At 32.0% G+C, this 22,620-nt stretch overlaps 1 protein-coding gene and 1 pseudogene across 1 annotated transcript; both read right to left on the bottom strand.

Moving 5' to 3' along the window:
* Positions 1-6,476: 6,476 nt before the first annotated feature.
* On the bottom strand, positions 6,477-8,784 carry LOC115981237 (annotated as a pseudogene).
* A 7,661-nt stretch (positions 8,785-16,445) lies between these two features.
* LOC115979286 (protein FEZ-like) lies at positions 16,446-18,408 on the bottom strand. Its single transcript, XM_031101286.1, has 3 exons — positions 18,140-18,408; positions 17,562-17,866; positions 16,446-17,249 (listed from the first exon to the last, which is right to left on the bottom strand). Exons 1-3 carry the CDS (start codon positions 18,321-18,323, stop codon positions 16,524-16,526), a joined length of 1,215 nt encoding a protein of 404 aa, XP_030957146.1. The 5' UTR covers positions 18,324-18,408; the 3' UTR covers positions 16,446-16,523.
* Positions 18,409-22,620: the final 4,212 nt, after the last annotated feature.

The following is a 22,620-nucleotide window of genomic DNA, read 5'->3' as shown; positions in this document are numbered from 1 at the left end:
CTTTCAAAAGAATCAAAGCTGAAAGAAGGAAAGAATGAGAAAAACGGGAAATGGGACTTACCGAGTGATAGACACGGAACAGGCTCTGTTCACAAGAAGGCAAAACAGGGGAACCAACAGTTCCCCGGGAAGACCAGAACTCCATTATAAAAGGAAGGGGTGGGTTGCGAAGAAAGCAGCAGCGAAAAAGAGAGAAAAAGAAGAGATTTTCTAGAGAAAAGAATTATCAGTAAGGTTGTGGTGAAGAGAAAGAAAACACTAAGGGAAAAATGAATATTGCTTCCCGATATCCTGTAAAAGCCATTATTGCACATACTGGAATTCAAAGAGAATCAAACTTTGCAAGTTTTGAAGGCTGAAATAGCCATTCAAGACTGTAATTTTTGAGCTTGATTGAACCTTGTATCACGTCCTAGTGAGCTTTCTGTAACTTAACAAAGAACACATTAATGAAATATGTCTCATTAATTCCAGGATCCCCTTAACATTATTTTGTACCTCTTTATTGATCCTGTTGAATTTATCTTGTTGTTTTTGGCATGCCTCTCCATACGAATATCCTTGCTTGTCATTTTATTTGTATTGTAGGAAGCATCCCCTGTGCATCACTTGATTCTTAAACAGCTTGTTAGCTGCGGTGAGTCAAGGCCCAGTTCATCAAACCTCTTATTCAGGCCCGGGATCCTTGGGCCTGAGTGTCACAAAAAAAGGCACTCTCACAATTTTACACTAACCTAATACTAAGTGCGGAATAGTGTAAACACAAGCATATAAGCACGAGAGCTACTCTAATCCATATTTAAAGCAACACAGCAGTAAAATGAAATGAACAAGAGTAGGGAAGAGAGATGCAAACACAGATAACACCGAGACGTGTTATCGAAGAGGAAACCGAAGAACTCGGCGAAAAACCTCTTCGCCGCCCTCCAAGCGGTAATCGATCCATTAGACAATCGGTTGGGATACATGGGTAAGCAAGAGACCCTCCAAGCCTAATCTCCCCTCTGTATCTAAGCCCTCTAAGCTCCTACTCCAACAAGGCTTCTCAGAACCGTGTCTTATCTAACTCTCTGAATCCCGCAATCAACTCGATTGCATCCGCCAAGCCTCACCGGCTTCTTTTGGCAATTCCCCAAAGCTTCACAAACTCCAAAACACTCTCTACACTCTGAATAGGTATGAGTTGTATTTGGGTACAAATCTCCTCTCAAGGTATGACAATGGGAGAGGGATGGAGAAGAGGCTACAATGATTTCTCACTAAGGATGAGTAGCTCTCTCTCAAAAAGATGGGTGTGTGTGTTGTAGAAAACCTATCTAGGGTTTTTCTCTCTTAATAGCCTCTTTTATATTTGTGGGTTATGAGGGTATATATAGTATGGGTAAAGGGTAAGGAAGTCACACATAAAAATCCTCCAGGCAGAATGTTTCGCAACTGTCTCACGGGAAGGCCTTACCCGCGAGACACTCGCGAAAACGACAGTCTAGCATGACTCTTCAGCTTCCAGTCATGTTCTCCTCACATACTCTTTCGCGGCTTAGCTTCTCGCGAGCTTCTCTCGAAATCCACTGATTCTTCATTTAAGCTTGAGTCTTCACCAACTTAATACTAAACCCAATACAATAAAATCCCACAAAATACAAGGAACAAAATTAGAGCAATTACAACACTTTTTGTCATGGAATAAAGCCAACATAAAACATAGTTATAAATCACAACTTTACAGTGTTACGGGAGGGGAAGAATTTCCTTCACAAAAGGAGGAAACAAAAATTTCACAACCTAGAGAAGAGACTACATCACCATTCACAGAAAGAGAAACCATTTGAGCAAAGATGAGCTTTAGCATAGCTGCATAAGCAGTTAAATTCACTTGGTATTGTTGTTACTTGTTAAAAGGTGTTAAATATATTAGCAACGCGCATGATCAGCCCAACAAACTTTGAGGCGAAGACAATAAATTTAAATGGGGCTTTTTTGTTTTTACTTAAATAATATTTAACTAGTTTTTAATGTCATAATTTTTTTTATAACAAAATCCATTATTTTTATCTTGTACTATGCTTTTTTTTTTTTTTTTTTGAAGAAATGCTAAAGCTATAACAAATTTGACTACAAAAAACTTACAAACAATGTATCAATGAATGTGATTAGTGACACTTTAAGAAAATAATAAACAAGTATTTGAATGAACGAAGATAGAGATATTACAAATTTTACAACATGCGGTTTATAGAGATGTATCACCAATTATATAAATTAATTTAAAAATGCATTTAGGTTGTTGATGTTCACAAATCATATTAATTGTCACATCAATTTGTAAAGGTTTTGAACTAAAATTTATAGTATTTCTAGCATTTTCTCATCTGAATTAGTTCTTGTGATTAGTGACCCATATTTGTTAGTCCTATGTATTTAAATTTGTATTATCCCTAGTGTTACTAAATTCTTTGGGACTTTTTAAAGGTAACGGAAAAATGTAAAACTAATTTTTTACAATATCTCAAAATATATATATATATATATATTTAAAATATATTTCAATTTTTACCCCAAAATTTGGGCCTTTCTCTAATATGGGGCCCTAGGCGATGGCCTAAGTGGCCTAAGCCTAGGGCCGGCCCTAGCAACGTGATGTGTTATATCATGTCGTATATGCTAAAATGAATGTGGAAGGAGAAATATAGAATAGAAACACCGAGAACATGAGAGTTACATGAGTAAATATGATGATGAGGAAAAAAAAAAAAAAAACATAACATTTGTATAAGTAAATATGATGATGAGGAGAAAAATGAGTTTCTATCCTTATTTTTGTCGTTGTTATGTTTATGTTTTTTTTATATTATAATTTATGTTTATGTATAGCTAAATTGGATTGATATCTTTAATAGATAGAATACAAATTCATACATAGAATACAAGCTTAGTGATGTACTGTAAAGCAAATCACATCTACAAATTAAAGGGTTGATGACCTATTAAGTTTATTTTGAGTTTTATTTTTTTATCTACAATTTTTATTAGATGAGTGCATGGTCTAGACATAAATTAATTAACAAATAAAATACAAACTGCAAACAACAAAACCTGCAATTACAACACCACCATTTAGAGTAGTCTTATTCTTCCACAAAACAACATAGCTTAAGCCTATATAACATAGAAAAATAAAACATCAAATCAAACAAAAAAACTCAAGAAACCATCATTGAAGGCTATCAAGAATTTTGGAGTACTTACGTAATCTTTAACCCTGGAAACATATTTTAATGGAGCACTAATAACATCAATGCAAATGCAGATGAAATTTTTACATAAATTTCTCTCACATAATAAATATATTTGAACCATGAAATTGTTATATATTTTACCTTCTGTAGTAGCAAAATGGGAGTCTCTAGCATAACGTACTGTAATGTACATTATATCAAAGAGTGTGGAAAAAGGACGAAAATATTGTTCATTGCACTTTATGAGTGCAATTCCAGAGACTTCCATTTGGTTCAAATATGTATGTACTGTATAAGAATAAAATAGATGTGGGTCAAACAATTAGAACAATCTAGGTTAGGGGATGAGGTCTAGTTGGTTTTAGAGCTACACGTCTATTTTAATTGCTAATAATTTAAATTAGTGCTTACCACAAACTTTACTATTCCCATTAGTGGTATACAAAACATTTATTGTAATATTTTAAATTTAAATTAGACACCCTTCTTCAAGTAAAAAATAAACTTGTCCTTTTTTTCTATAATATGCAATACAAAAATAAAAAACATAACATTTGTAAAAGTAAAAAGATAATGAGAACAAAAAATGTTGAGTTTGTGTCCTTTTTATTTTTGTTGTTATGTTTATGTTTATATATATATACATATATATATAAAATGTTTGCTCATAAGGTAAAACAGGAGTTAATGGGTAAAAATGATGGCTCTGATATAGAAAAGAAGAAGTGATGCCCTTAATAGATAGAATACATCTTAATACATTGAAATGATTGAATACAAGCTGAATAATGTATTGTTTATATATTTATTTAAAACTTAGATTATGTGAGTGCACAATATAGACATAATTTTTTTTTTTTTTGGGAGAAAGAAATTTACCAAGTTAAATACAAATTACAAACAATGAAACTTGCAATTACAACAACACCATATATAGTAGTTTTATTGTTCTACAAAACAACATAGTTCAAGCCTATACAACATAGAGAAATAAAATTGTAATCAAACAAAAACACTTAAGAAACTATCACTGAAGGCTATTGAGATTTATGGAATACTTATGTAATCTTTAACCCTAGAAAAATATTTAAATGGAGCACTAATAACATCAATGTAATTGTGGATGAAATCCTACATATATTTCTCTCAAAACAACTGGACCTTCTCCCCTGACATAGATTCTTCTAAATGTATTAAGTTGAAACGAATTTGAAATTGCATTTCACCCCCATTTTTTATGGTGAAGGGGGATGGTTTTGGAGAGATAAGGTCTTTTAATTCAAGATTTGTGCGATTGGAGGGAAATAAGAGAGCCAAAATTCAAAATCTATTGAATTCCATTATGTTTGTCAATTAATAAATGGAATGGTTGTCCAAGTGTCAATCGGCATTCGGACACAATAATGACAAAATTCCCTTCTTCTTTTTTGCTCCAATTAAACTTAAATACATTGATTTTCTTCTTCTTTTTTCCAAATTAACCCCTATTAAGACATTAATAAAACTTGATTCCCTCAAATTACTTATAATTACCAATCAATTACAACCAAAACCGAGGAATTATTAATTTTTTACCATCAAAATTATTAATATTTGTCCAACCTTACCTTTAATGTTAATGGAATTATAACACATCGTCACCTTCAAATTGATCCTAAATATGACCAATTAGAATTAATAGTTCATAATCATGTGTGATTAGCCTCTATAATGTGGTGCACCTCTACCTTTGAAATTAGATTCTTTGATATCTTTCAATTTGATTGTATGATTGAGGCCCGTGATCTATTGTTTCAATCATTGTTGCTTTAGGATTTATTTTACATTATGTAATTTGAAATCAAATGGTCCAAATCACAGTCTCACTCACGATGTGTGGAATGACTATTTTGCTTCTAGTTGAGATTAAATGCAGGTTGCAAAATGAGGTGTGTGCAAAACATTATATCACCTGGATAATTATTAAACAACTATACAATATCATGTATGTATGTTTTTTTTTTTCTCTATTAGGCACATTTGGTGTGATAGTCACTCCACAAGTACAAATTCTTGTGGGGTGGAAGGGTTAAGGGTCAGAGATCAAATCTCTAGAAGATAGCTTCACACATATATACTCTTAAATTCTATAAGAGTAGCCAAGAGCCTTGTAGATAAATTAGCACATCCTCATACACAAAATGTTTTGGGGTTAGCAGTTTATTGTAATTACCTCTTAAAAAAAATTGACAAAAGTAAGATTTTTATCTCAGATAATAAAAAAATGTATGTATGTTGTAATTATCTCCCAAAAAAATCGATTTGATAAGAGTAGGATTTTATATCAGATAAAAAAATGTATGTATGTTTTTATAATGTATTTTCATAGGTGTTTTAGTTATACTAGTAGGCTTAAATACTGAATGGTAATTGCTTAGCAATATTGGTCAAACACGTTAATTCAAGTGGGTTTTCCGTCAAACCCTAAGTTTCTATCGTTAAATAAGAAATTTTGAATCGAATCTTGTCTAGACATGAAGAAGAAGAAGAAAAAAAAAAAAAAAACCACACTTGACAATAAGTAACCATTTTAAATTCGAATTCAATTGGATCTATAAATAAATAAATAAAGTATAGATGTTTCTAGTCCCCCAACAAAGAAGGAAAAAGAAATTAAAATAGGTTTATAATGTTATATATACGGATATACGGATATACGAGAAAAAGGGTTTCCTGGTTGTCTTGTTACACGGTTCGCCGGCCATTGTTTGGCGTGTGTGTTTGTCTATATGTTTTTGTTCTCTAATTTGGACTTTACATATGGCTGTCAAATTTTCAATTCCATAATTAATCAACGTGGTATTACATTCTATTCATTCGTTAAACATTACAAAAGCCTACAAAAAGATTCTACAAAATGAACTTCAACTAGCTGAATTAGTCTAAAAGCTAGAAAACAATGCCTTTAACTGTTAATCTCTACTTTTTGATTGAGTATAACTCTGTTAAATTACCGATTGTCTCAAAAGCTTAAACTTTTAGGAAATGATGAGTTTTAATCACTTAACCATAATTCTAACACTCCCCCTCACTTGTGGGCCTAAACTTTCTCTTAAAAAGTGGGGGCCCAACAAGTGAGAATTTAACATTTTAAATGGGAAGTAAAGTGAAAACAGGGATTGAACTTAGGATTTCCTGCTTTGATACCATGTTAAATTACCGATTGTCCCAAAAGTTTAAACTTTTAGGAAATTGTGAGTTTTAATCACTTAACCATAATTCTAACAAGCTCTTGGTTGTAGAAAAATTTGTGGACATTTCACTTGGACATGGTGAAGAATCCCACACTAAGTTTGTCTTCCAAGCATCATTATTCGAAGGCAAACTGAATGGAAATCCAATGGATCGGACGGTCTCCCAATGATCATCAGCATGTGTCACATTAGGATTCTTCATCAAGGCATTGGCTTGCTCACCTCCACTACCAATGTTCCCTTGCATGTCTTGAAGTAAACTGAATGAGAAGCCATTGCAAAGTTCTTGTGGCCCACTATAGTCTATACTCTCGCTGACCTTAGTACCAAAATCTCCAAGCATTGAAGAGTGCATGTTTAACAGCATGGAAGAAATATCAACTGTGCATGTTTGTTGATGTTGAAATTTCTAGAGGAGAAAACAAGATGCTAGAGGGAAGGTCTCCAGTCAGTTGAGAAGGTTTATCTGCTAATTGATTTAAAGATTCGTAGCACACAAAATCTAAGGGAGAAAACGTAGTGGAAGATAATTGTTGTATGTCATTGTTAATAGAGAAAGACAGTTGGGTTTTGACGTCAATGACATGTTCTCCTGAGAAAACTGAGTGCAGTGTGGACCTTTGACTAGCATATCAAGTGTGTTAGTTTCAGTTGGTGATGGAGAAACCCAAGAGTGACAGAGAGCTATTTTGGGTTGTGGAATTAGTTTTCTTGAATATCCTGCATATATTGAGTGGCGGCTCTAGGAATTTTGTTTAGGAGGGTTATTAAAAAACTTAAATTAAATTTTCTTATTAATTAGAGAACTTGAATATATCAAGTTATCAACCAAAAAAAAAAAAAAATGAAGTTTTACAATTTCCTTCTACAAGTTTTCAAATTTTGAATTGTTATATGATAGTTCATTATGAGTATTTATTGCCAATGTGAGTAGTTATGACCATTTAATTTTGTTAAGTTTGTCTAACATTTTTATTTTTATGCAGTTGTTATTATCTATTAATTTGTCATTGTTTTTATAAAAAATATTTTAAACTAAATGAATAAACTTAACTCATTGGCTTTGTATTAATTATTGATGCACACACCCACATTCATTCAAATATAAAATAATACACTACGTGTCTACTTAACCAATTAAATGCTTGAATAATCATTAACTTTACAATTTTTTTCTTGAATTTTTCTGACTTTATAACAAAAAATTATTATAACATGATAACAATACACACACATGTAATAAACCCTCTCAATTTCCTAATTATTATATTATATAAAGTTATATTATATTTAAACTATATACACAAATATCCACAAGCATCATAATTCACACAAATAACATTATAACAAAAAGTAATGCACACAATTAATATTAAACATACTCACACACATATAATTTAACTTTATAATAAAGAGTGAAACCTACAGTTTACAAACACTTACTTGTATTCTTAAAGTTTGAAATACTTATAGTAAGGATGTATAAGATTTAAGTTATGGTGTGCAATAATATTTTTAAGAATAAATTAAAGTATTAAACTAACAAAAAAAATATTTTATATATATATATATATATATATATTTTTTTTTTTTGTGAAGTCAGGGGGTTCAAATGAACCCCCTGAACAAAGGGTAGAGCCGCCCTTGATATTGCCCACGAGTCTTGCAAGTTTTTTTTTTTTTTTTTTTTTTTAATCTTAGTACAAGAATACCAGTGAAACGGCAATCAATTTATGGACACAACTTTTTCACAACTTTTAAATCAATAAGTTAGAAACAATAAATAATAAAGTAATGATACTAGAGTCAATAACTTTTAGATCAACTGACACTTCTTGGTATTTTTAAAGTATATGTCAAGTATTCAAATTATATTAATGATGGGTTTATATGAAAATTAAAAACTTCTTGTCACCTTTTCGATTGGTAAAAAAAATAAAATGTCGTCTATAATATTATCATTAAAATATAGGCAAAGATCTAAATGAATAGTACAGTTTTTTGAGGCACTTTAATTGGCAGGAATGCTTTTGTCCACAAATCTCTTTGGTGGTGCTACTGGGTCAGAAAGTGAAGGTAACCTAAACTCATGCATCATTCAGTCAGTTTTGACACCTTTGGCAGCTCTACCTTCGTAGAAAAGATTTCTTCAGGCCAATTCACTTGGAACCTTCAGAGGAGAAAATAGGCCTGTCAGTTCTTGTAGCTTTCCAAAACCCAGCTCCAGTTACCCGGTTAGGATGTGCATTATTTCTGTATTTCCTGTCCCTAGGGCAGTAGAAAAACCACTCTCTTTTACCAGTTGTGGCAAACATATATATAGGATTGGAAAAGTGGCATAGCAAGCTTGGCCTTATTGGGTGACAAGAAATTAAGAAAAAGCAATAGCACTATTTTACGCATTGTTTATTTTACACAGTACACTGTTTTTATAAACAGAAAACGTGATTTTGAGTCACATTTTCATTTTTAAAAACATAAGTGCATGTAACACATTACATATAAAAAATTATAAAAATAAAAAATTACCCAACTATTTTACATGCATAAAGATTTACATGTTTAGTAACAAACATTTATGGGCCTGCATCCTTAGAGGATTGATCAAAAATGGTTTTTAGGTCTACATAGCCCATGAGATCTTAGTTTTTGGTCTATTATTTAATGGAAAAAACTTGACTCTAGTATCTAATTACACTAAACCAGTTAAGATGATACATGTTCATTTTAAGCCTAATGTTATCATCCCAACAAATACAATACACTTGATGGGCTGGACTTAAGCCAAGTACTTATTTAAGAACTCGCCCATGATATCTCCCTATAATTACTAATTTGTATAGGACGAGAATCAAGGGGTTACACTTGCTCAATAAAATCCAAAAAGAACTCTACAGGGCCTGCACTTTAACCGGGCTAGCAATTTGGACATTATGCATGATTAACTCAAACTGCAGTGTCTTGGAGTGGGCTTGACTAAAATAAAGGCCCCCAGTACTTTTGATAATATACATGGGCTTCCTTGAACCCTTACACTGTTCCACGTCTCATCTTTCAACTAGTTAACTTTCCTTATTAAAAGTATCACCTATCATGATGGTCACGTAGGATGTTTTATTCCAGTTAAACTTTCCAGTAGTTAACTTTCCTTATTAGATATCACCTACCATAATGGTTGAGTAGGTTTTCTCTTCCAATTAAACATACATTAAGGTATGTGGATTTAGAAGCAACCACAAACTTTGAGTGTAAAACGCATGGTTGGGTATTTCAAGGGAGGCAAAGGCCATAAACAAGGGAAGCCACTTCCCCGTCTCTTTTTCTCATTGTCCTGGAGGTGTTCACTAGAAGAAGAACAACGAAAATAGGAGGTTCAGGAGCCTAGCCAATTCAAGTTTCACCCTTATTGCAAGGATTTGAAGATAACTTACCTAAGCTTTTAATTAAATTAGTGATAGGAAGCCTTGAAGAGTTCAAGTACGTGTCTGGTTTGTCTATAAATTCCAACAAAAGTGAAGTTTCTTCTCTTTTGTGCTGTGCCTCTAGTAATTAGAAGCAAATCCTAGAAGCATTGTAATTTAAAGAAGGGTCTTTGCCTTTTAGATATTGATGTTGCAAAAGTTTAAAAAAAGTACACAAGATACTATTTTTGATAGAAGAGAAACTAAGCTTTTAATTTCTGATACTAAACCTCGAATTTACGATGGATTCCTTAAATCCACAATGTAATAGGTTTGAAATCCACTAGAGAAAGCAATAGAAAAAAATTTGAATTTTTATTAATAATAATCTTTGAAAAATGTTAACAAACTTAAAGGCTTATTTAAAGGCTCTGTAAAACTTGACAGAAAATAAAATATATTCTAAAAAAAATCCTAATTGATACCTAACCATAAAATGAACTAAATTTGACCTAAGAAACATTAAAAGCACCTAAAAACAAGGAAATAAATAACCTAAAGCTTAAATAATAAAAATTACATAAAATATCTAAATTAAATAGTAGATTTTGTCCTACATCTTACACCTTCACTTGAAACAAACTCATCCTCGAGTTGATGGTTGAAATCTTAAATCTTTCGTGCCAAAAGAAGAAATACTTTGAATACTTCATCTTTTTTGCCTTCCTGCCTAACTTGAAAGTCATCAATTGGGCAATTTGAACTTCTTGTCCCTCGATCTTCATGTTATTAACAATTTTTACCAAATAAGAGTCAATGGTTAAATTAAATCTTTCGACCCCAATAAAATCAATAAACTTTGTTTCAATGTTTCCCATCAAAATAATAAGAGCTTAAACATTGTAATCATCTAACTTGACTTCATCAAGATCGTTGACAACTTCCTCTATAATTTCTTCTTTAATGGTCTCTACCATCTCAACTTGAAGATCTTTATGTATACTAGGTGTAGACATCAAAATTTTATGATGCATCCATAGACGTCCAATTGATCATGATCGAGTATTTTTTATCAAATTAATTTATAATTGATGATGTGGATAGTCAACAAATGAAATCAAGCCACGTGGCACAATCAAATGAAGAAGGCCATGTGGCAACTTCAAAAGAAAAGACTCATATCGAAGGTTCTTATTAAATGGAGGACTAAATTAAATTCGTAATTGATCATTAACTCTCAATAAATGCTAAGAGAAAATTCCAGATCAAAGACCATTGAGTCGCCTATAAATAAAAGCTTCTCATATGAAAAAGGGACACAGAGACACTTAAAGAGAAAACTCTACTAACACTCTGCCAAAATAGAGAATCATCTCGAAGTCCAAGAGAATTTCATTGTTCATCAAGACTTATTCCTACTTCTTCAAATCAAATTAGGGATTCTCCTTTAATCCAGTTCGAGATTAAGCCAACGACCCTCGCATCAAATCAAGTACATTCAACCACTCATTCAACTTGGAGACATTAAGGCATGATTCAAGATCAAGCTTCACAGCCCTACGGATCGTAAAGTTTCTTGGAAATCGAATCAGAGATGTTTATTGTATTATTTTATTGTAAAGAGTCATATAGAGGATTGTACTCACATATATATAAATCAATATAAATTGATAATTTGTTACACTATTTCGTGATCGTGTGATTTATCACTACAGTAGCGCCTCCAATAGAACGACTAGTGCTTAAATACATAAGAAGAAGAGCTGAACACCACAACTTGCTTTGGGCCTTAGCGCCGACTCATGAAGGTAGTTAGAGATGAAGCGGAGCGAGACAATGAAGATAGTACCAAGAAATGACAATCGATGAATGGACCTACACCGTCGAAACTTCTGTGTCTTGCACAGAAAATACAAAGAGAAGCACACAAAGTTGAAGAGGTGTTGCCGAGAAACCCTAGCATCCTAAAGGCTGCGGCTACAACATTGTAAGAAAAAGAAATGCGTGCAAGGGAAGACAGCTTCAACACCGACTCTACTAAGAAGACTAACGTGGGCTTGTGGTCCAAAACAATGTCTTTTGTGCAATCAAGCTGACAATGTGTCTAGTGTCTAAAAAAATCAAATGATAAGTGGGCCGTATGCCTAGCTAAAACCATGGAACAATACTCTCCAGCCCAATGCTAAAACTGTAATGTACAGCATTGAGATTGAGGAAGCTAAAATCTTCTTTCACGTGGATAAAGGTCTTGCTTTCCCGTGAACTAAGTCCGAAATTGAAATTAATAAAATATATGTGAATATAGCCCTTTGTGTGACTCTTTACAATGAAAGAATACAATAAACTTCTCTAATTAGATCTCCAAGAAACTTTACGATTCAAAAGGTTGTGAAGCTTGATCTTGAATCGTGCCTTAATGTCTCCAAGTTGAATGAGCAATTGAACATATTTGATTTGATGCAAGGGTCGTTGGCTTAATCTCAAACTGGATTGAAGGAGAATCTCTACTTTGATTTGAAGTAGGAATAAGTCTTGATGAACAATGGAATTCTCTTGGACTTAGAGATGAATCTTTATTTTGGCAGATTGTCAGTAAAGTTTTCTCTTGAAGTGTCTTTGTTCCTTTTTTCATACGAGAAGCCCCTATTTATACACGACTCAATGGTCTTTAATTTGGAATTTTCTCTCAGCATTTATTGAGATTTAATTATCAATTATAAATTTAATTTAGTCTTCCATTTAATAAGAACTTTCCATACAAGACTTTTCTTCTAAAGTTGCCACATGGCCTTCTTCATTTGATGTTGTCATGTGGCTTGATTTCATTTGCTAATTGTTCACATCATCAATTGGAAATTAATTTGATCAAAAATACTTGATCATGATCAATTAGACAGTTGCAAATACATCATAAAAATTTTGATGTCTACAATAGGATCTTCATTAATCTCCTCCACATTAATCTTGATTTTAGAATCTTCTTCTATCATAAGGTCTTCATGAAATTCCTCATAAATCTCTATATTTTTTTCTTTGAGTTTTACATATTCTTTAACATGCAATTCCTCCTTTAATGGTGGAATATATGGCTCTTCAAAATAATTTAAGTATGAATTTCTTGGCCAATAATAATCTTGAATTCTATATGGCAAAAATTCATCACAATCCAAAGGATAATATTTGTTAGCAAGTATTATTTTCATCCTTGGCCATGAACAAATTTTGTCTTTACCTTGTCGAATTCTATCAAATTGTACTTGTTCCCACCAACGTAAGGCGTACTCTCTAAGTTTATACAGAGCAAGTATAACTTTTCTCTCATCATTAATATTCTCAAAGTCAAATAAATCATCTTGATCAAGTAACCAATCAAGAATATCTTCTTTATAAAAATAACCATTAAAACAACATGCAATTCTTTTATAAGACCTATACGAAATTTGCTTACCAATAGGTTGCCTGTGAGTTACGTCTCTGTTGTAGTTATCCCATTGTTTTCATGCTTCAACAATGCCATCCTAGCAAAGATATTTGTGAGTGTTTGTTGTACGTCACATAATACTTGCTAAGTTATTCGTTGTTGTCGTTGTGGTGGTTACGATCTTGCCGGATAGCCTTCAGCCCAAGGTAAGTCAAAACTCTGATACCAACTGATTGCAAAAACTTGAGGAAAGTACACATGATACGCTCTTTGATGGAAGAAACTGTTAGTTTCTAGTAATAAACCTCGAGTCCACGATGGGTTCCTAGAATCCACAATGTGATAGGTTTGGAATCTACCAAAGAAAATAATAGACAAAATTCTAAATTTTTATTAATAATAATCTCTTATAAACATTTACAGACTTAGAGGCTTATTTAAAGGCTCTATAAAACTTGACAAATAAGAAAATATATTCTAAAAAAGATTCTAATTAGTACCTAACTATAATAGGAACCAAATTTGACCTAAAAAGCATTAAAAGCACTGAAAAACATTAAAAGCACTGGAAAACAAGCAAATAAAAAACCTAAACCCAAAATAACGAAAATTGCATAAAAATACCAAAAAATAAATAGTAGATTCCGTCTTACATCTAATATTTGGGACTTCCTCTTATATTTGCCAAATCAATATTTAAGAACTACCAACCATTGTTGGTCAAAGTTCAAGGTAGAATCAACTCGTTTATTGTTGTTAGGTCTCATGTTTGAGTTATTCCATTTTGTGTTCTCTCCTATTTTTGGTATAGGGGTTTTGAGTTGTCTCTGTTTCTAGATCTTTCACTTGTGAGCCTTTGAAACTGTGTAAAGAATTTATTCTCTAATAAATCTATCTGATTTACCCCCACACAAAATTAAAATTTTAAAAAAAAAAATTTTAAAAAAGAGAGAGAGTATATCATAGTGAACTCATTGGGCAATGGCATGGCCACAATACCAATCATACCTTGGGTTAAATGCTCTCAATTTACGTACAAGGGATAGTCATATCATTGACATCCAAGAGTTTGGACTCGATGATTAGAGTTATTATTCACCGTTTTTTTTAGAAAGAACTTCTTAATTTTTATTCACGAATATTGCTTTCTCTCTCCTCTTGCAAAAACTTGTACCCCCTTCATCAAGTAATCAAAGCTTAGTGGCATTTGTTTGACCGTTGTAGCTGCAAAATGTAGGAAGGTGGCATCAATTTTTCCAAACAACCAGCGCCTAGAAACTAAATCAATCAAACAACTGATCTTAGCTTCCCTTTGATGGTGTAAGACTGGGAAGTGACATGTGGATGAGATATCAAAGGGAGCCAACAATTTAATAATACGCCGATTAATAATAGGTCTGCCTCTTAGAATGCTCCTCCAAGCATAGAATTCTTTTGAGGCGAAAACTATATTTTCGTTCCTACATTTTCACGTGATTCTCACTTTGGTCCCTATTTTTTATTTTCACCGATTTTAGTCCCTATTTAGCAAAACGCCTTTCATTTTAGTCATTTCCATTAGTGCCCTAATGGCAAAGTCCTACGTGGCAGACGAAACTATTAAAATAATAATAATAATAAATTTATTTTGACATTAAAAATGCCACATCAGCATCTAAATTAAAAAAATTAATTTATTAATTTTAACTAAATTAAAAAATTAAAAACAGAAATAAAAACAAAAAATCACTTTAATTGAGTCTAAGTGTGTCTTAAACAAGAACAACATGAATACAAATCCAGATCTAAGAACACAAAATTAAAATCCAAAAATCACAAACCCAAAAAACAAGAATAGAAAATTAAACTATAGATCCACATAAGAACACATGCCCAGATTTTGTAGCGTTTTCTTGCCCTTTCTTGTCAACCAAACACAAAAACACAAACACAAACTGATTTCTAGCAAGAACAAAAACACAAACCCAGCAACAGATCTTCCTTATCAACCCGCTTTGATGTATGTTTGCTTTTTGTACCACTATGCACATTTGGTGTGATGGTTACTCTATAAGTACAGGTTCTTGTGAGATAGAAGAGATAAGGGTCTAGGTTCAAATATCTAAGAAACAATTTTACACATATATACACTTAGATTTGATAAGAGTAGCCAAAAGCCTTGTACTTGAATTGGCACATCTTCACGCATAAAGTGCTTAGGAGTTAGCAGCTTATTGTAATTATTTCCAAAAATATATATATTGATAAGAGTAGGATTTCTATCTCAAAAAAAAAATGTATGTATATTGTAATTATCTCCCAAAATATATATATATATATATATATATATATATATATTAGATAAAAAGACATGCATGTATGTTGTAATTATCACCCAAAATAAAAAGATTTGATAAAAGTAGAATTTCTATCTCAAATTAAATATATATATATATATATGTATGTATGTATATATGTCTTTTTAACGTATTTACATGGGTGTTTTAGTTATACTAATAGGATTAAATATTGAATGGTCATTTCTTAGCAATATTGGTCAAACACGTTAATTTAATTAGGTTTTCAGTCAAACCTTAAGTTTCTACTGTTAAATAAGAAATTTTAGATCAAATCTTGTTTAGACATAAAATAAAAAGCCACACTTGACAATAAATAACCATTTTAGATTCAAATTCAATTCGATCTATAAATAAATGAAAAGTATATATGTTTCTATTCCATCAACAAAAAGGGAAAAAGAAATTAAAATAGGTTTATAATGTTTTTTTTTTAAGAGAGAGTTTCAACCTATGGCGTCCGCTCCTGATGATAATTCTTTATCATCAGACCAAGACACCAATCAGTTTTTTGGTGTAGGCGGGGATTGAGCCCCAGATCTCTTATTCAACTATCAGAGACTTTACCAGTTGAGCTAACTGGAACCCACAAATAAGTTTATAATGTTATATGTACGGATATACGAGAAAAAGGGTTTCCTAGTTTTCTTGTTACACGGTTCGCCGGCCATTGTTTGGCGTCTGTGTTTGTCTGGATGTTTTTGTTCTTTAATTTGGACTTTACATATGGCTGTCAAATTTTCAATTCCATAATTAATCAACGTCGTATTACATTCTATTCATTCGTTAAACATTACAAAAGCCTACAAAAAGATTCTACAAAATGAACTTCAACTAGCTGAATTAGTCTAAAAGCTAGAAAACAATGCCTTTGACTATTAATCTCTACTTTTTGATTAAGTATAGCTCTTGGTTGTAGAAAAACTTGTGGACATTTCACTTGGACATGGTGAAGAATCCCACGCTAAGTTTGTCTTCCAAGCATCATTATTCGAAGGCAAACTGAATGGAAATCCAATGGATCGGACGGTCTCCCAATGATCATCAGCATGTGTCATATTAGGATTCTTCATCAAGGCATTGGCTTGCTCACCTCCACTACCAATGTTCCCTTGCATGTCTTGAAGTAAACTGAATGAGAAGCCATTGCAATGTTCTTGTGGCCCACTATAGTCTATACTCTCACTGACCTTAGTACCAAAATCTCCAAGCATTGAAGAGGGCATGTTTAACAGCATGGAAGAAATATCAACTGTGCATTTTGTTGGTGTTGAAGTTTCTAGAGGTGAAAACAAGAAGCTAGAGGGAAGGTCTCCAGTGATTTGAGAAGGTTTATCTGCTAATTGATTTAAGGATTTGTAGCACACAAAATCTAAGGGAGAAAACGTAGTGGAAGATAATTGTTGTATGTCATTGTTAATAGAGAAATGAGTGGCTGCTGAACAGTTGGTTTTTGATGTCAATGACATGTTCTCCTGAGAAAACTGAGTGCAGTGCTGACCTTTGACTAGCATATCAAGTGTGTTAGTTTCAGTTGGTGATGGAGAAACCCAAGAGTGAGAGAGAGCTCTTTGGGTTGTGGAATTAGTTTTCTTGAATATCCTGCATATTGCCCATGAGTCCTGCAAGTTATAAAAAAGAGAGAATATCTTAGTACAAGAATACCAATGAAATGTCAATAAGTTTATGGACATAACTTTTTTCACAACCTTTAATGATAATGAAGCCAATAACTTTTAAGTCAACTGATACTTTTTGATATTTTTAACATAGATATCTAGGACTCAAATTATGTTTATAGTTGATTTATATAAAAATCAGTAATAACTTGTCACTTTAGCAAACTAAAAAAAAACAAAATTATGTCTATAATATTATCATTAAAACATAGGCAAAGATCTAAATGAATAGTATAGTTTTATGAGACACTTTACATTGGCAGGAATGCTTTTGTCCACAAATCTCTTTGGTGGTGCTGTTGGGTCAGTAAGTGAAGGTAACCTAAACTCATGCATCATCCAGTCAGTTTTGACACCTTTGGCAGCTCTACCTTTGTAGAAAACAAGGGATTTCTTCAAGCCAATGCACTTGGAACCTTCAGAGGAGTAAATAGGCCTGTCAGTTCCTGTGGCTTTCCAAAACCCAGCTCCAGTTACCCGATTAGGCCTTGCACTGTTTCTGTATTTCCTATCCCTAGGGCAGTAGAAATACCACTCTTTTTCTCCAGTTGTGGCAAACTCTACATGAACAAAGTTTGCAGCAAAAACTGTTAGCCCCATTACTAAAAAGTCATACTTTTAACTGTTTGGATTTGCTTATTTTCATCATAAACAGGAATATACAGTTTAAAAAAAAATCAAACCTTTCATGGTACAGTTATACTTTTACACAATAATAAAAAGAAACTTGTGAAAATAAGCTCATCCAAATGAAATCACTTTTGAAATCTAGTTAAATAAATTCCTGCAAAGTGACCTAATTAAGCTAAAAAGTAAAGACTAGTTTTTCTTACTTGGAAGATCCCATGGATCATATTTATAGATATCAAGCTGCTTGATGAGCTCGATAGAGAGAGGCCGCTGCTGAATTTTTCTCTTCAGATAAAACCCTACAAGCTCCTCATCAGTTGGATGAAATCGAAACCCTGGTAGCATCACTTCATCTAGTTTATCACCATCAATAATTCTCTCATCCATACCTTCCCTGTTATCTTATTTCTTAACCCTAGTTTTCCTTTCTACAAACTAAACAAGCAGTATATATGGAATAAGATCTATTTTCTTTTTTTAAAGTAAAACTTTCCCCTTTGAAATAGACAACTAGCTTGTTGTCTTTGCAGATCTTAAACCAGAACAACTTCTCAATGAGAAAGAGAGAAAAGTACTTTCTTGCTGCAAAGCAAACCCTAAAATATATGAACTTAAAAAGGGAGAAGAACACAAAGACACCAACTTGGACAAACCTCACTTAATTTGAAGCCATTATATGCTACCTGTGAAGGGGCCTGCCTCCGAAGGATCAGCCGCCTTTTCTGGTGACTTTAAAGGAGTGTGTGTTTTGCGAGGATCGCGTTGAAGGCTCACAAAGAAAACTAATGACAAAGCTCTTAAAAAAGAAACAAATACCAAGAAAACCCCAAGTCAAGAAAATGGATTTTGATATGTAAGAGAGACTAGTATTATTTATTACTTGTACCTTAATGAAAAACCCATTAGGGATTTGTTTAATCCAAGTTGAGGAATCTCAAGAAACACCAAATCTGCAGTTTATGGGGATTATGGATCAATGTTTAGCTTCCCAATTATCATATTAATTTCATGAAAGTTCTGCTAAATACACTCCAAATGAAGACAAAGCAAGCTTCCAAGAAAGTAACTTTATATTGTATGGTTTGTGTTTGAACCATTATTTGGAAACGTAGACTTGAACCAACTTCCAACACAAAGCTCATAAATTTATATATTCAAACTATAAAATTCCTATGACACCACTTAGGATTATAGTATTGTATCAAGTTTCTCAGAATCCGAAAATCCCGTTTCTATTCCATTCCCCAGAGCTTCTATTCCACTGACTTTGTCAGATTGAAACAATTGTATATTTCTGTATCAAATGTGTAGATAACACCAAACGAACGTGTGATGAGGAAGTACTCCAAAGTCTAAAGGTTAAAAGGGACCACATACCCTTATTAGAACATAGAGAAAGAAAAGTTCTTGTTTGACCAATTTGGAAGGATCTTAGCTAACCTATCTTTCAGAGTAGTTGAAACATATCCAAAGTAAAATAATTGACTTTATGGGTAATCTTTAGCCCTCTTGGCTATTGGGAAAAGGATTTCTTTTGCTTTTGACAATTTTGCTCTTGACAATGTGAGTTGAGTTCGGCAACTTTTAGGGGTTTTTTTTTTTTTTTTTCGGTAAAGAAAATTTCTTGGACAGACAGGAGTAAGTTCAATGTTTTTGTTTTTCGGTACTATGATTTCAGAAAACATGGGTTACAAACTTATAAGACATCTCTTATTCTATAAACTTAAGTTATCAACATAGATCAGGCTCAAACTAAAACCACACAAGTTTTAATACCATAATAAACTACTATTTATCCCCAAGATTTTTTTTTTTTTGATAATTTGATTGTTGTGAGTGAGGTATTTGAATCCTGGCCTGAATATCTTCTTTAAAAAGACCACAAATTTACTAACTAAATTAGTTACAAGGCTCCTGTCTGGAAATTAAATTGTTAGGGTATTTTTTTTATTTAATCATTTAACTATCTATTCTACCACAAACAATAAAATCCCAAAATCTTAAACAATCGAAACTCAACAAAAAAAAAAATCATAACTTGTTTGAATATTATAAATCTCATGATTGAATTTAAACCTTATTAATTTCAGCTTGTTTTAATTTGCTGTGGATTAATTCATAATCATCTATGTATTCATACGTTGTAGCCTATATTATGTGTCACTATCTTTCTTGTACTTTTATATATTTTTCCATCTCATATATTATTGATCAATACATGCATGTTTGAGATGGAAGGGAACTTAAATTTAAAGAAAATAAGCAATTGCCACGAGCAACGTAACAGTACAAGAAAGGGTTATCGTATACTTTTAAAAAAAGCAATATTTATTAAGTACGATTCCAGCTAACATGCATGAAAGAAAATAAAGACACAAACTTTCATAGAAATCCACTAACTCCACTTCTAGATGAACACAATGGCTGGCACCGACGTTCTTGAGGTTTGAAGACGGCAATGTTCATACAATATCTTTGTGGTCTAAACTCTAAAGTCTAAGACTTTGATTTTGTTTTAGTCATGTCCATATGTCACATATATAATCATTTCTGGTACAAGGTTATTGAAGTCGTCTTTTTTAGGCTTATGTTGAATAAAAAAATCCACCATAAGAAAAACACAATATAAGAAATAACAGAAAGAAGTATTAAAATATAATTTTTATGTAGATAAGATATGTATATATGTAACACAAATTAGAAGTGTGAAAAAAAAAAAAAAAAAAAAAAAAAAAAAAAAAACCTTTAGAATCGTCTCTATCTCGACTTTTGCAGTCTTAATCACTACCATCATTCATAATCCATATAATCAATATGCACTTTCAAGAAAATGAATATAGTTTAATGGGTTTGGGGAATTATCTTACATTACTAGTAAAGAACATATCTGGCAAGTGTTAAAATTTGTAAAAGTGGTTATGTTAATATTTGTATCCAAAAAGAATGAATTTAAGTCAAATTATGGTGATATTGTATGAACATTGCCGTCTCAAACACTTATTATAAACATTTAAATCACATGTTGTGATTTTTTTTTTTTGAAGAGTTACATGTTGTGATTGATGTATAATAAAAAATTGTTAGTGATGTTCATATTTAAAAGTGATCGTTAATAATAATTTAAGAAAAGTTAATGAATATTTTAAGGGTATTAATTTAGAAAATTTTATTAAAAAAAAGTTAAAAAATAATAATAATAACTAACTTTTTTGACAACTTTTTATATTTCACATAAAAGTTATATTTCTTAATAAGTTCCACCTAAACAAGTTATAAATTCTTTGTGTCCCTAGCATAGTAGCATTGTTGGTATTATTTTCTCTATCTAAACGTCCCAAAGTGTTGAAAGGAACACATGGGTTTTTGGACATTTTAAAAGGCCAAAGTCAAATAGCTCTAATTTTGTGGACTTTGGAAAAGCTAAACTATGGAATTCCTCAATTTCTTGCTTTTAGTAAACCAAATTATTACAAAATTAATTTTGAATTGCCTTTCAAAACCCACCCTCATTAAACTTAACAAGGTCCAATTTTTCATACTAGACTTTGCTAACAATGTCTACTGGTTGGATAGCAATTAGGGAGTGAAGTACTGTGTAGTTAATGACTCAAGCTCTCACTGAGTCAAATGCCAAACTTGGGACTCAAAAATCAGTGAAACTCCCAAAATCTAGCCCTCGGTTGGAACCATTTCTGTCTGTTTCTTGACCTAGGGTTTGCTTCCCAAACGTGTAACCAAAGCTTTTAAAAATGAGTCAAACTCTTCAAGCTCAAGCATCTATACCTCTGTCCACGTGAACATGAACCAGTAAATAAACACCTAGGTGGCAAGTGCACTCAATATGGTAGATAAAACCGAGCTGGTACCCAATTTGAATCAAATTCAGTGACGTGGGTGCCTCATTATCTTTTTAAGTCATGTCATGTCATGGCCTCACATTATTAATTAATCCCAACTTGTCTTCAAAGATGCTAGGGTGGTTGTGGTGGGTCATGGAATTAATAGACTCTATGCTATTTGTGAACTTTCATTTTGCACCCTTTTTTTTCCTGGCTAAAATTTAAACTATACATTCTAATTCTAAGAGTATTTAGACTTTACACTGAAATTTTAAAATTTTGATCTTACTCCTTAAAATTATATTCAATTTGCATCAACAACCTTTTTGTCTATATTTTATAGTGAGTACTGATTATGGCCCCAAAACTGAGTGAATAGTGAGTAATTTCATATTCGTTAAGTGCCGCATAAACTTGTCAAGCTTGTTTAGCTTTTCTAATAATATGATATCACGTCATTTTTGTACTCTAAAAAAACTTTAAATAATTAAAATAAATTTTTTAAAACAAAAAACATATACACACAATAAACTCAAAACAAAACAGAAAAAATGATGTGACATAATAAAAATGACGTAACATTATTTTATTAAATTAATTAAACACGCATAACAAACTTATGTAGTACTTAACAAAAAATATAAATAGAAATGTTACTAATGCAAATGAAATATAACTTTAGATAATAAAATCCAAATTATAAAATTTTAGGATGTAAAATTATTATAAAAAAAAATTAAAAAAAAAAAAAAAAAAACCCACAAATTCTATGGGTTAATTTGGATTTTAGCTTTTTTGTTTTTTTAATCAACGTCTAACGTCCAGTATCATGCACTGCACTTCAG

Source organism: Quercus lobata, chromosome 3 (assembly GCF_001633185.2).
Source record: "Quercus lobata isolate SW786 chromosome 3, ValleyOak3.0 Primary Assembly, whole genome shotgun sequence".
NCBI lineage: Eukaryota > Viridiplantae > Streptophyta > Magnoliopsida > Fagales > Fagaceae > Quercus > Quercus lobata.
Note: the sequence above shows the minus strand (reverse complement) of the source record. Positions and strands in the feature narration are given on the sequence as shown.